The sequence below is a fragment of the Miniopterus natalensis genome, chromosome 7 (genome assembly GCF_054644295.1).
Source record: "Miniopterus natalensis isolate mMinNat1 chromosome 7, mMinNat1.hap1, whole genome shotgun sequence".
In the NCBI taxonomy this organism is placed as follows: domain Eukaryota; kingdom Metazoa; phylum Chordata; class Mammalia; order Chiroptera; family Miniopteridae; genus Miniopterus; species Miniopterus natalensis.
Genome location: NC_142087.1, coordinates 17,276,663 through 17,290,075, shown reverse-complemented (window position 1 = coordinate 17,290,075; position 13,413 = coordinate 17,276,663). Strand labels below are relative to the sequence as shown.

The 13,413-nt window shown below is 35.4% G+C and overlaps 1 protein-coding gene across 3 annotated transcripts in view; it reads right to left on the bottom strand.

Moving 5' to 3' along the window:
- ATRN (attractin) overlaps nt 1–13,413 on the bottom strand; it is a 109,492-nt gene that overhangs the window by 67,657 nt on the left and 28,422 nt on the right. For all 3 annotated transcript variants that reach the window (XM_087818846.1, XM_016212080.2, XM_087818845.1), the window contains exons 4-9: nt 12,491–12,619; nt 7,893–8,098; nt 6,706–6,874; nt 3,445–3,535; nt 2,125–2,368; nt 1,162–1,345 (exon numbers count right to left, since the gene is read on the bottom strand). In XM_087818846.1, the coding sequence (XP_087674972.1) occupies nt 1,162–1,345; nt 2,125–2,368; nt 3,445–3,535; nt 6,706–6,874; nt 7,893–8,098; nt 12,491–12,619 (1,023 nt within the window). The remainder of the gene's footprint in view (nt 1–1,161; nt 1,346–2,124; nt 2,369–3,444; nt 3,536–6,705; nt 6,875–7,892; nt 8,099–12,490; nt 12,620–13,413) is intronic.

The window sequence follows — 13,413 nt, the reverse complement described above, 5'->3', positions numbered from 1 at the left end:
AGAGAGTGGGAGGGGGGAGAGGGAGATAGGGAGGGAGAAGGAAAGGGAAAGAGAAAGAGAAAGAAACATCGATGTGAGTGAGAGAGACACATCGACTGGTTGCCTCCCGCACACACTCTGGGGCGAGGGGGCCAGGGAATCGAACCTGCAACCCAGGTACGTGCCCTTGACTGGGAATTGAACCCTCGACCCTCTGGTCTACAGGCCAGCGCTCTAACCACTGAGCAAAACTAGCTAGGGCAACATAACCATTTTCTTAAGTTCACATCCAAATGTTCAGATACTTCTGGATTTTTCCCTACATATACCTTTCTTAATAATAAGTAAACATGTAAAATCTTAAACACCTATGAGAATTTTGACAAAATATATTGAGCCTTAAAAATTGATGACTCTATAATTGCAGTTTCTGGGTAGAAATTATATGAAATACAGACAGAAGCTTAATGCTGTATCAGTAAGACAAGCTAGAAACCAAAATTTCCAACTGTACAGAATCAATACACCTATGCAATGGGAGTATTACACAGCCACTGAAAATGGTAGACAGAATGTAAAATGGTATCCATAGTACAGTCTCAAGTATGTAGGAAAATACTAAAAACAAAAAGAGAAACTAATGCTTTATAATTACATTATTTCATAACTCAAAATCTGCTTTACATTTATTAAAATTAGCATACTATATATAGACCAATATATAGTTTAGAGTGAGGAGAGCTCTAATCTTTTAGGTACTGAGACCATCTCTGTTTGATGATTTCATGGAATGATGCCAATAACTGACCCCAATGATGACACCTCAGTCATCAAGAAAAGGTAAAATGGATATATTCTACTTAACTACAACAGTGTGCATAAACTCAAAATAATTTATTCGTTAGGATTCTGAAGAGCTAAAATTTTGCAGGGGAACAGAGTGTATGAAAATTGAAAACCATTCAAAAAATACCAAACATTTTCTAATCAGCCTACAACAAAATTATAGAATAATGCAACAAAATAAATACTAGCTACTTTATTACCTCCTGCTTATTTCCCAATTTCTTTGTAATGCTGAAGAGAATTATCTGCTAGGCCTAAAGACAAAAATATAGCATATTTTCCCAGAAATTGCCAGAATTCACACCTTAAAATGAAAGCTCAAGAAAAAGCACCCACCACATCTGGGTGTCCACGTCATATCTGTAGAGATCATCTGCAAGCCGGTATTTATTGGCGCTGAAAGCCTTGTAGCCTCCATGAACATAGACTGCCCTAGTCCTGTGATCATAGACACTGCTATGGCCATAGCCTCCTTGGACGAGGGCACCGTGGGTATGTAATATATTCCATGTGTTCTTATCTGAAAATGGAAAACAGTTAAAGGTAAATGTTGCGGGCTCCTCCTCTCTAATACTTAAAATTACCAAATAACTTAGGACAAGTGAAGAGATTTCAGGAGACTTGATACATGTAACTTTCTTTTATCATTTTATTTTTAAAGGAAGGCCACCTAAAAGTAATAAAGTCAGGTGGCCAAACTTCAATTTGTTAAATGTTCTGATGTTCTAATATGCAATATAGAAAAAAAATTACATTAAGTTTAAGAGTCATATTTCCCTCAATTGAACACTTAATTCCCCATGACCTATACTGACCAATATACACTCGTATTTTATGGGTCTACTTTCTCAAAATATAAATTATAGCTGGTACTCCTACTCCGTAAGAACGTATAAAAGAAAAATTAACCAAAGGAAAGATTTCATAATAAGGGGAAATCCCACTCCCCTAAACCAATCTCTAAAGAGCTAGCCAAATACATTTTTCCTTTAGAATATCTGTTGTTCTGAATCATTTTTGTTTGTTTGTTTACTTATTTATTTATTTACTTATTTATTTATTTTATTTTCAGCACCTAAACCATTTAGTGCCATCTTTGGCTCTGTACCAAACTGACAGTAGCAAATATATACTACATAGCAGCATCAATAATCTGAATTTTTACATGGATGTTAACTGCATTTCAAGATAAAGTACTGGGTCAAGGTTAGGTTGAATCTTGTTAAAAAGTCACAATAATAAGGGTAAAGGTTTTAAATTTGGCATTCAAAAAAAAAAACTGGAAAAAAATATACTTACCCAAATCATATTCCTGTACATTGCTTATATACCCATAGAGAGGGCAGTGACCAAAGATGACAAGCATGACCACTCGGCCAGTGTTCAACGTGACAATGTGTGCAGAGTGCCCAACAACTGCATACTGCTCCTTTGCTTTCGGAGTCAACAATACCCACGATTCATTATGAATATGAAATACTCTCAACTCATTGGTCACATTCCCTGTTGAATCAATTTTTCCTCCATACATGTAAATTTTATCCTAGGGGGGAAATGTGAACAAAATTCTAAAAACATCAAAAGGATTAAATCTGAGAACAGAAAATGAGCAGGTCAAAACCTTAATATTATTCTTAGCTTAAAAAGTGTTAGTGAAATGCACCTTTCAGTGAATGACTAGAAAAAAGACGGCAAAAGAAACAAAATAAAATAAACCATATTCTATATCTCTAACAATTTGCTACTTTTCTTGGACTTCCTCATGGAAGATCTTTTAAAAATGACTTGAGCCTGGCCGGCACGGCTCAGCAGTTGAGCACTGACCTATGGTCTAGGAGATCAAGGTTCGATTTTCAGTCAGGGCATGTGCCGGGTTGTGGGCTCGATCCCCCCAGCAGGGGGCATGCAGGAGGCAGCCCATCAATGACTCTCATCACTGCTGTTTCTACCTCTCTTTCCCTCTCCCTTCCTCTCTCTGAAATCAATAAAAATATATTTTTTTAAATGACTTTGAAAAATAAAGTTGAAAAGTTCCCTCATCCTACCATAAACCACAAAAACAAGGAAATGAAAATGATTATTCAGTTATACTGCAATGTAGCTATTCTTGGCTAACCTTCCTAATGAACATAAACACCAATCTATACTTTATTAATTTTTAACCATTTAGTACCACAATCATAATATCCTAGTACAATTTCAATCCTTTAAAACTTCTCATGTTAAATATGTTTCAACTTTGACTTCCACTTATACATCAGCCAATCATAAACCTCCCCCAAATAGAACGTTTTCCCCCAATTAAAAGCCAACACTGATGTCAGAATCATAGAGACAGAAAGCAGAATGGTGCTTATTAGAGGCTGGGGGAGGAAGAAATGAGGATTTAGTGTTTAATGGGCATAGAGCTGCAGTTTTGTAAGATGAATGTATTTTAAAACCACTGAAATTTACATTTAAAAAGGGCTAAGATGGTAAATTTTATGTGATGTGTATTTTACCACAATCAAAAAGATTAGGGGGAAAAACCAACATTAAAAACTTCTCAACCACATAATATGATAAAGTTACTCTGGAAGAGTTGAGTTTCTAGCTCAGTACAGAGTGGAGACATTTTACCTTGTATAATGCTAAAGAATGGCCATATCTAACCACCACATTGTTCACAGACCGGTTCAGTGCAAGCCACTCCCTAGAAGCAAGGTCATACCTACAAAACAAACAGATCATATTTTCACCCAAATGACAAAACAGAATATCTTTTATTTGTAACAGTATTCTTTTATTTGTAATATAATCCAGTTTGGAGATGCTCATTATATCTGACATGCATATGGGGAGGCACCTGGGCAAACAAACCTAACATCTAGGCCTACTATGCATATGAGAACTCAGGAAGGGGGGCTGGGCTGCCCAGCCCTGGAACAAGAAAGAAAGGAATCTAATGGAAGTTTCTAATGCTTCCTGAAAACCTCTTCTATACACAGTCTAAATAACTTAAAGGCTGCATTATACTCAAGGAACTTAAACTTTTATTACCATAACCCATCCTTTATTTAATCATGTGAAATTAAAGATAAGTACTCAAAGGAGGATGATAATAAAAGAAAATTCCTAACTCTCCCTTTCCTTTACCTAATTGATTTTTTAAATTCATATTTTTAAAGAAAGCTTTAATATCATTATAGCATTTCAATTACACTATGAATACATTTTATACAAAAAAATGCCAAAAAGAAAATCATCTATACTCTTGCTTTGCAGCTTAATCACATTCAATACTTTAGAATATTCACTTTTAGTTTGTCTTTGAGAAAAATATCACTCTACTGTTTTTATTAAAATCATAATATTCATTATGAAGAATGTAACCAATGGCCCTGGCCTGGTAGCTCAGTTAATTAGAACATCATCCCAATACGCCAAGGTTGAGGGTCCGATCCCCCGTCAGGGCACATATAATCAACCAATGAATGCATACCTAAGTGGAACAACAAAAATCAATGTTTTTTCTCTCTCTCTCCCTCTCCTTTCCTCTATCTCTCTCAAATCAATAAACAAAAAATTGAGGAAAAAAGAATGTAATCAATGCAAAAACATAAAGAGTTAAAATCTTAAAAATGATCCCAAATTTAATCACCTAAAAATGAGTATCATTAACATTAAGTAAACATCATTCCAGACATTTTTTCTATGCATATATATAGATAGAAGAATAGAGTAACAACATATATTTAGACAAAGGGAATCATGCTATAGATGATACATTTAATAAATAGTGTTAATTTTAATTTCTATATAATTTAATAGAAGAAATCCAAGGGAAACAAATGCTATTGTTACACTTTAAAAGTTATTTATTTTCTATAAGTTTCCCTGAATAATCCAAGTTTTTAAAATTATGTAAACCATTACTATATGTTAACAAGAAGATGTAAAAAAGTTTTAACACAAAATAAGAGCAAGGGAGGAGGGAGTCAATGTGGGGGAAACGGAGACATCTGTAATACTTTCAACAATAAAAATAAATTTTTAAAATAAATTACATAATAAAAATTAGAGCAAAAATAAAATAACTAGAGTCTAAAAATACAATACAAAGACCAATGAAACCAAGAACTGGTCCTTTGAAGAGATAAAGATTGATACACTTTAACTAGACTCAAGAAAAAAAGAGAGGGCCCAAATAAATAAAATCAGAAATGAAAGAGAAGAAGGAACAACTGACACCACAGAAATACAAAAGATTGTAAGAAAATATTATTAACAATTATATGCCAACATATTGGACAATCTGGATGTAATGGATAAATTCCTACAAACAAGTACGATCTTTTAAAACTGAATCAGAAAGAATCAAGTAATCTAGACAGATTGTAACTAGTGAAATAGAAGCAGTAATTAAAAAAAAAAAAAAACTTCCAGCAAAAATAAACTAACAAAATAATAGCAAAAAAGGAAACAAATGTCTATCAACAGAAAATGGATTAATAAATTATAGTGTATCTATATAACAAAATAATTACACCAGCATTCAAGGGAGCACTATCTGCAAATTTCTGAAGGAAAGAAAGGATGGCTCAAGAATATTATACCCAGCCAAGGTGTCATTCAAATGTAAAGCTAGCAAGCAGATACCATTCTTAAACATGAAAGAATTTAGAGAAAGGAATATATATGAGCTCAACTAGAAAAAGGCTACTTGACAGTGAAATCCAGATAATAAGGAGTTAGAGACTTAGGAAAGAAAAGTTGTGGTAAGAAGTCTATAAAGAGATTGATTCAGCTAAAATATAGACCTGGTACTAAGTAACTATGGACTTATCAAGTGGAATATGAATGCTATTAACCTCCACAATGTAAAACTTATATAACAAAAATTGGGAGAAGAGATGGGAGGAAATGTGAGTGCTAAAGTTTTCAACTTTCAAAACAGGGAGTAGATTCTGTCCAAAATTAAATTGTATACAACTTAAAACAAAAGTGAAATCAACCTCTAAATTTTTCATGTATTTAAAAAATATAGAATATTCAAACAATACATAAAATCATAGGTGGTATTAATTTATGTACTGTTCACATTTAATAAATGTCACCGTTTTGTTAAATTTGTTTCAGATCATGTATATAATACTTAAGACAAAAGGAAAGGGTTAGAGAAAAATAATGAATACTACTAATGCATTTACCACCCAGGTTAGGAAATAAAACGTTGCTAATATAGTTGAAGACCCCAATATGCCCCTCCAAAATACCAGAGATAATTAATATCCTGATTTTGTGGTATCATTTGTTCACATACATATTTTTACACTTTAAATATATATAAACATATATTAGAATTAATAAAGTTCCTGTTTTTAGTCTTTACATAAATAGTATTATGTAGTTTGCTTTTTTAGCTTTACATTGTTTTGAGAATTATGTTGATAATAAGTTGCTTGAGTATATTCTCCTTTCAAGATGAGTGGCATGAGACCAGGTAACAGACCTTGAACTCTGGGAAGTACTACACAATGGCATATTTCCACTAGTAAACTATAAATTCAAACCATTTGACCTATATGTTAATTAAATGGAGAGATAAAGTAATCCCCTATTTATATGGAACCTACTATATATACTTATAGCCAAACATGAGAGAACAGTATCTGGAAGAGATGAATTATTGTTTATTACGATGAATTCTTTGTGGTTTCCGATTTCAAAAACTAAGGATATGCCAAAAAAGTTTAGAATACTACCAACCAAAATATTAACAGAGATTTTCCACCAGGTAATGGAATTACTGATGATTTCTTTTCCTTTTGTTTCTCTCTACTTTATAAATTTTCAAAACAGAAAATTAAGCTTTTTGTAAAAGTGTTTAAAACAACTTACGCTAGAACCATGCTGTAATCTGAGTGGTTGAACATATATCCTCCAACAACCCACATTATATTTCCATTGACCACAGCTTTGTGAGAGGCTCTGGGGAGCTTTGGGTTAGAATATTTCTCTTGAGTCCAAAATGACTGGTTAGCTGGTACAGGAATTGAACATCCAGGACCTAATAAAACATAATAAATTAGCTTCACAAAATGCAGCTTTAAAATTATTGCATTTCAAGTTTTAATCTTCTAAATGTAACAAATATCTAAAGAATACTCTGTCTTTCCCTTTAGAGTCTAGATATCAGACAAATTCCTTTAATTTGTGCATTTCGTTTACTCAAAGCTAAAGACCAAAGGTAATCTCTCATAAAATTCAAAATCACATACTTTTTAATGATGACCTGGCCATATCCAGGTTAGGATTTTTTAGTAATGCAATACTTGCTTCAACAGCCCTCAGAGGAAAGAAGGCAAAGGGAATATTAATGCAAATGAAAAAAAAACCCTTAGTCCCAGGAGTAATAGTACAAACTTCTCATTTCCTAGAAAATCAAGAAGCTCTATTCTTGGAAGGTTTGGCTTCTACTGCAACATTTGCACAGTGGTAGATACTCAAATACTTCAATTATTTACCTCCTTGATTTCAACCAAATTGAACAAATAAAGCATTTAAACAAGCACATTTCCTTTCACAATAAAAGTGGTCTGAGGAAGGGATAAATGTATAAAGAAAATCACTAAATCTGTATCAGGTATCACCCACCCCTTAAAGAATTTGCAAAGTTTCTTTAATAATTTTTATCTACAGATAAATCCATTAGCTGACTACTTTAGAACTTTACTATATATTGAAGCTTTCAATATATAGTAAATAGAGGAGACACTATTATTGTCAGCTCGTCCCACCTCCCAGCTTGGTTCTCTGCTATGTCTTCTTATGGCTGAGACCAAGTTCTCCAACTTTCATGAATGAATTGCAAAGAATGTCAAACCCCTCCCCAATTCTAAAGAGACTATAACCACACATCTATGAATATCAAAGATTTGTAAAGCTCAATAAAGAGATGTAAAAACCTAAACACTGCCTGATATTTGAATAACATAGAAGGTATAGATGCTAGAAATAAAGTCAATTAAAAGTTATTAAACCAGAAATACACTGTAAATTGGAAGAAAAATGAAAGAAGCTCCTACCCTGCCACCCTGGTAAGCAGGAACATCCTCTGACATCACTGTAATTGCAGATGCCTTGATGAGGAAAACCACAGTTATTTACACAGCGAGGAATGTCACATGCTTCACCTTTCCAGTTTTCAGAACATTCACACTGAACAGTGTTGCTGCTATTACTGATTTTACATTCTCCTCGGCCTGAGCAATTATTCGGACACATGTCAAAACTATAAAAACAGTGGGAGAAAATTAAATCAAAACAAAGCAACACTTGGAATAATTTAGCAGAACTTCCTCATATACAAGGTTTAAGAATGTCCCTGTCCCTCCAGTTCACTCATAAGCATAACTGCAGTACTATTCAGCCTAAATAGGGTCACCCAACATTGCATAGCTAGGGCAAGTAATGAAATCAAAGTGACCTTGTTGGATTCTCTTAAGAAGAGACAAGTTAAAGAACTTACAAAGACAGAAGAGATTCTTGCAAAATGTCCAGGCTTAGCTTCTCAAGGATGGCATGACTATCCTATTCTTGGTACTCACAAATGATGAGCATTACAAAACTGCCAAAGGCATGTTGCAAGTTTGGAGAGGGAAAGGACAAAACAAACTGCCAACAATGCACCATCATCCTCATGGCATATATATCGCTCTGGGTAGCCTCTGAAAGTTCATAGAATTTGTTAAAGATTATTGCCCAGATTGGTGTATTTAAAATTCCTCAATATGTGTATCTACTCATTTCAGATAGAAAAAAAGGGGTGGCCAATGTAAAGTAATATGGAAGTTTAACTATAATGTGTTTTATAATAACATGACTTAAGATAACTGCATTGACAGAACTCTGAAAAGACATAATTCATTTTTTTAAAAGGGGGAGGATAACAGAACTGTCAAGATACTTTAAGAGTGTAGATTTCTTCTAAGGCCTATAAAGAAAACTGAAAAAGATTTTGTAGCAAAACATGTCAGAAAATCAGGAGTTACAAAAACAAGCTAATTAATGTTCATGCCTACACCCAAATATCAGTTTATGGTACATTTATAATAAACTTTTATAAATATTTGTATACAGTATTTTTATAATCTATATTATTATTATTATTATTATTATTATTATCTGTTCAATGCACATGCTTACCTTTCAAGCCTCAGTAAGTAGAATAAATAAAGTATTTGGTTAGAAAGGTAAATGACATGCCTGTAGGCCTCTAGAAAGTGGTGCCTATTATTTCTATGTAATAATACTTACACATAAATGAAGCTTCAATAAAGGTCAGTTTCATCTTTATTAAGAAAAAAGCCTTGCAAGGCAAAAGTTTACAAAAAATAAAGTGTAAATTTCAGATTGGACTTGTTATGCTGAAATGGCCACAACAATCACACTTCATTTTTATAAAAGGCCTAAAAGAAAACTGAGGTAAGGCATTTCCATTATATGCTCATATCTATGCCTTGTACCAATCATATGGCAAATAATTTCCTACAGATAAACTTATTAACCACACATGAGGGAATAGTACATAGCCAACAATTTTACTGAAAAACAAAGAGGAGGAGGTAACTCATAGGACCTTTTAAACTAAAGGAGGGAAAGTATAATTTCAACTTCCCCTTAAACTTCCACCTTTCTACTCAAATGCCTTTAGGCATAGGTTTACTTCAAGTGCCACAATTAATACTGAGCACTCTTTAGAGCAATAAGTTACATAACATCTCAAAATACAAAAAGTATTTTTGTATCTCTAAAATGTGAAAATGACAGGTAATACATCAAAATATCTGCTTGTTTATCTGTCTAAATTGAAGTATTAAAAAAAAAACTGTTTAAAATATGACTCAGAATGAGAAATAAGGCAGAGTGCCAATCTGTGTAAAAATAAAATATAACTACTTTTCTTATTCTAAAAGAAAATTAGGGAACATGTGAGTAGCCGTGGGTATAAGCTTCAAGGGTTCTCCTGCTGAGGTCAGCCCAAAGCTAGGATTCAGTGCAACCCGAGGACACCAGGAAAATGAATGATAGTGTTTTACGTATGTGCTTCTGGGCATTTTTCTGGGATAAAAACCATTGTTTTATTTGGCTTTTCATAGGGTCTGGGACCCCTAAAACAGTTTAGGATTCCTTTTTAAAGAACAGAAATTTGGCCCGGCCGGCATGGTTCAGCAGTTGAGCATCAACCTAGGATCCAGGAGGTCGCAGTTCAATTCCCGGTCAACAAACATGCTGGGGTTGCAGGCTCGATCCCCAGTAGGGGGTGTGCAGTAGACAGCCGATCAATGACTCTCTCATCATTGATGTTTCTCTCTCCCTCTCCCTTCCTCTCTCTGAAATCAATAAAGATATATCTAAAAAAAAAAAAAATTTGGGAACCTGGAACCAAGAAGCTAATAATATTTACAATAACCTGCCCTGGCTGGTGTAGCTCAGTGGTTAGAGAGTCAGCCCAAGCACTGAAGGATTTTGGGTTTGATTTCCGGTCAAGGGCATGTACCTACGTTGCAGGTTAGATCCCCAGCCATGACTGGGGCTCATGTGAGAGGCAACCAGTAGATGTGTCTCTCTCACATCAATGTTTCTCTCTCTCCCTTGCCACCTCCTTCCCTTTCCCTTCCACTCTCTATAAAAAGCAATGGAAAAAATATCCTTGGGTGAAGATAAAAAAAATAAAAATAAAATTACAAAAACCTCATCATTCCTTCGTTTAACAAATACTAATTCTGGTCTCTAGGAGAGATCAAGGTTTTCCCCTATACCAATCAGGGTAAGAAAAACATGCATTCCTAAGGAAGATACTGACCATAGAGCTAGGAGAAGAGCTCTCCAGTGATGATAGGCAAAAGGCTTCCAATGTCAAGGGGTGCTTGAATTGCCTTGTCTCCTGGGGTGCTCACTCCCTTGAGTTTCTCTTCTCCCCCAAGGCTGCTATAGCAAGGGGCCATTTAACAATGAAGCCTGTGCCCTCTAGCTCCTGACCTAAAAAACTACAGGGAACCCAGAATGGGGCCTGGATGAATGGCTAGCACAAGGCTACTCAAAATGTGGGCCATAGGTAGACAGCAGAAGCATCACCCAGGAGCTATTCAGGAATACAGATTCTCAGGCCCCAGCACTGCTGAACTATAATCTCTGTGTAGTGCCCAGGAATCTGTGCCTTAACAAGCCCTCCAGAAGACCCCTGTGCATGTGAGGTCTGAGAAGCCCTAGCCTAGCACATCTCCCCTTTCTCCCCTCCCCTTCCGAGAAGAAATTCACCAGATTCCTACTCTCAATGCCATGAATTTCTAACCTTCCATCTCTACTAAGCCCCTGACTCCACCCTTCCCAGCTAGAGAGTCCTAGGGCCTCCTCTGTTTACTCAACCTCATTAACTGTCAGTTTCTTCCTCCCTAAGACTTTCTTCTCCGGGCTTCTGTCACAACAAAGCCCACTGGCATTCCTCTGCCCCTTAGCTGCCTCTACTATCCCTCTCCTCATTGTGCACATGCCCCACAGGCCAATCAGTCACTGTCCACATGCCAGTGATTCCTAGATGACATCCCAACCCTGACAGCAATTCTGAGTCCTAGATCCCAATATCAATGTCCTGTTTAGACATCTTATATGCACCCAACCAAACTTATCACCCTCTCCCCTCAACCCAGCCTTTATGCCTGCCAGTGTCACTAAAAATCACCTTGCTAGTACTGTGATAAGCTGCCCAGGCTGCCAAGTCACAAACCCTGGGCGCCTGAAAGACTGAATCGCCATACTAATCAAGATAGAGATGGCTTTAAATCAGCCTGAATGAATACTGAGATCATGAGAAAATGGGCAGAAAAAGAACCCAACAAAAAGGTACATGAGGAGGTCACTGCCTATGCCAGGAGTTAGCAAACTTATTTTCTAAGAGGCCAAATAGTATTTTAGGCTTGGAGGGCCTCAGAAGCTCTTTATCATAAGCCACTCACTTATGAAAAGAAACATTTCTTTCTTCTTTTTATTTAGAGTTTGAAGTGAAAGTGAGTTTATTAGTGAAGCAGTGAGACAGAGAATAGGCTACTCTACAGAGAGAGTAGTCCCCCTTTAGTGAAATTTGCTTCCTTTATTGAGGTTCATTTAATTGGGGGGGGGCATTTCTTAAGAGGAAAAAAAGAAAAGGCAAAAGATAACCTCTCTCCTATCACAACAAATTCCAAAAGCTGCTGAAGTCTCTGTCTACATTTCCTTTGTAATGTCAACTAAGTTGTCATCAATGGTCCAACCACTGAGTACATGAAAACTACTACTATTTGTTAAATCGTACTTAGCAAAACCCCCAATGTCTTAATCCATTAACAGGAAAATGTCCCTCTCTTCCAGGAAAAGCTCAACAGAAAGATCTGGGTTAAAACTGTGGTCCCAGCATTTTGACAATTTACTGTTTCCCACCAGTTTCCTCAATTATAAAACCACTAGAAAAGCAGTGCCCATATTTCACTGAGTTTTTAAAAAAACTTTAAATGAGAAAATCCATTCAAACTGCTTACTGCAATGCCTGTCACACTGTAAGCCTTCAATATGTTAGTCATTATTATTGCTAAAACAAAGTATATAGTCTTTTGAATAAAATCGCAAATATTAGACTTAAATATCTTACTTGTAAGTGATATTAAATCCAGTCAAATTATAAGCAGCATCACTAAAAAAATGCAGCAGGGCATAACCTGATGTGGCAACAACCTCAGGGACAGTCTCATTGCCGTCTCTCTCAGGAACAATGAGGCCGCTGAAATGAAAACACATTCCTTATAAAGGGAAACACAATCACAGGCATGTCACATGGCAGCAAACACAAATTCAGAGCTGAAATATATCCGTATAATTTAAAAAAACACTTCCAGGAAGAGGGGCAACTTCCTGTGATAAATGCACAGTACAATCCTATTAGTTCTGGCTCGTCTGAGGAATAGATCTGAATCTGTTGCTGGGCTCTCCTTTATTCTGGGTTATATTTCTATTAAGATTTAAAACCAATGGCCCTATTTTTTTTAATAAAAATTTTTATAATACTTCTTTGAAAAACTGAGTAAACCTCCAATAATCAAAGAAGTAACAAACTTCATGAGCTGATGAATGTCAAATACATACCAGCAAAAGACATGAAAAGTAAAAACATAAATAAGCTTGATAAACACCCACTGAAAGGGTCTAACTTTCAGTATCTCACTCAGACTCCAGCATACAAAAATATTTTTTGGGTGCCTGGAGAGGGAAAGAATTACTAAGTCAAAGGGTCTAAATGATGGCTTTAAGGCTCTTGACCCACAATACCAACTTGCTTTCCAGAACAGACCTGCCAAATTGAAATTCCATTAATAAAGAATGAAAGGGTCCGCCTTACCTCACCCCACCAACAAGTAAGATTATCAGTCCTATTACTAGCTTTGCTAATTTAATAAGTAAAAAATGATTTTAAAATTTTGATTCTGAGTTTCTTTTACACTCCTGATGTTAATCATTTTTCCTATGTTTACTTGCCTACTGCATATCTTCATATATTCATATCTTTTACCTAATTAT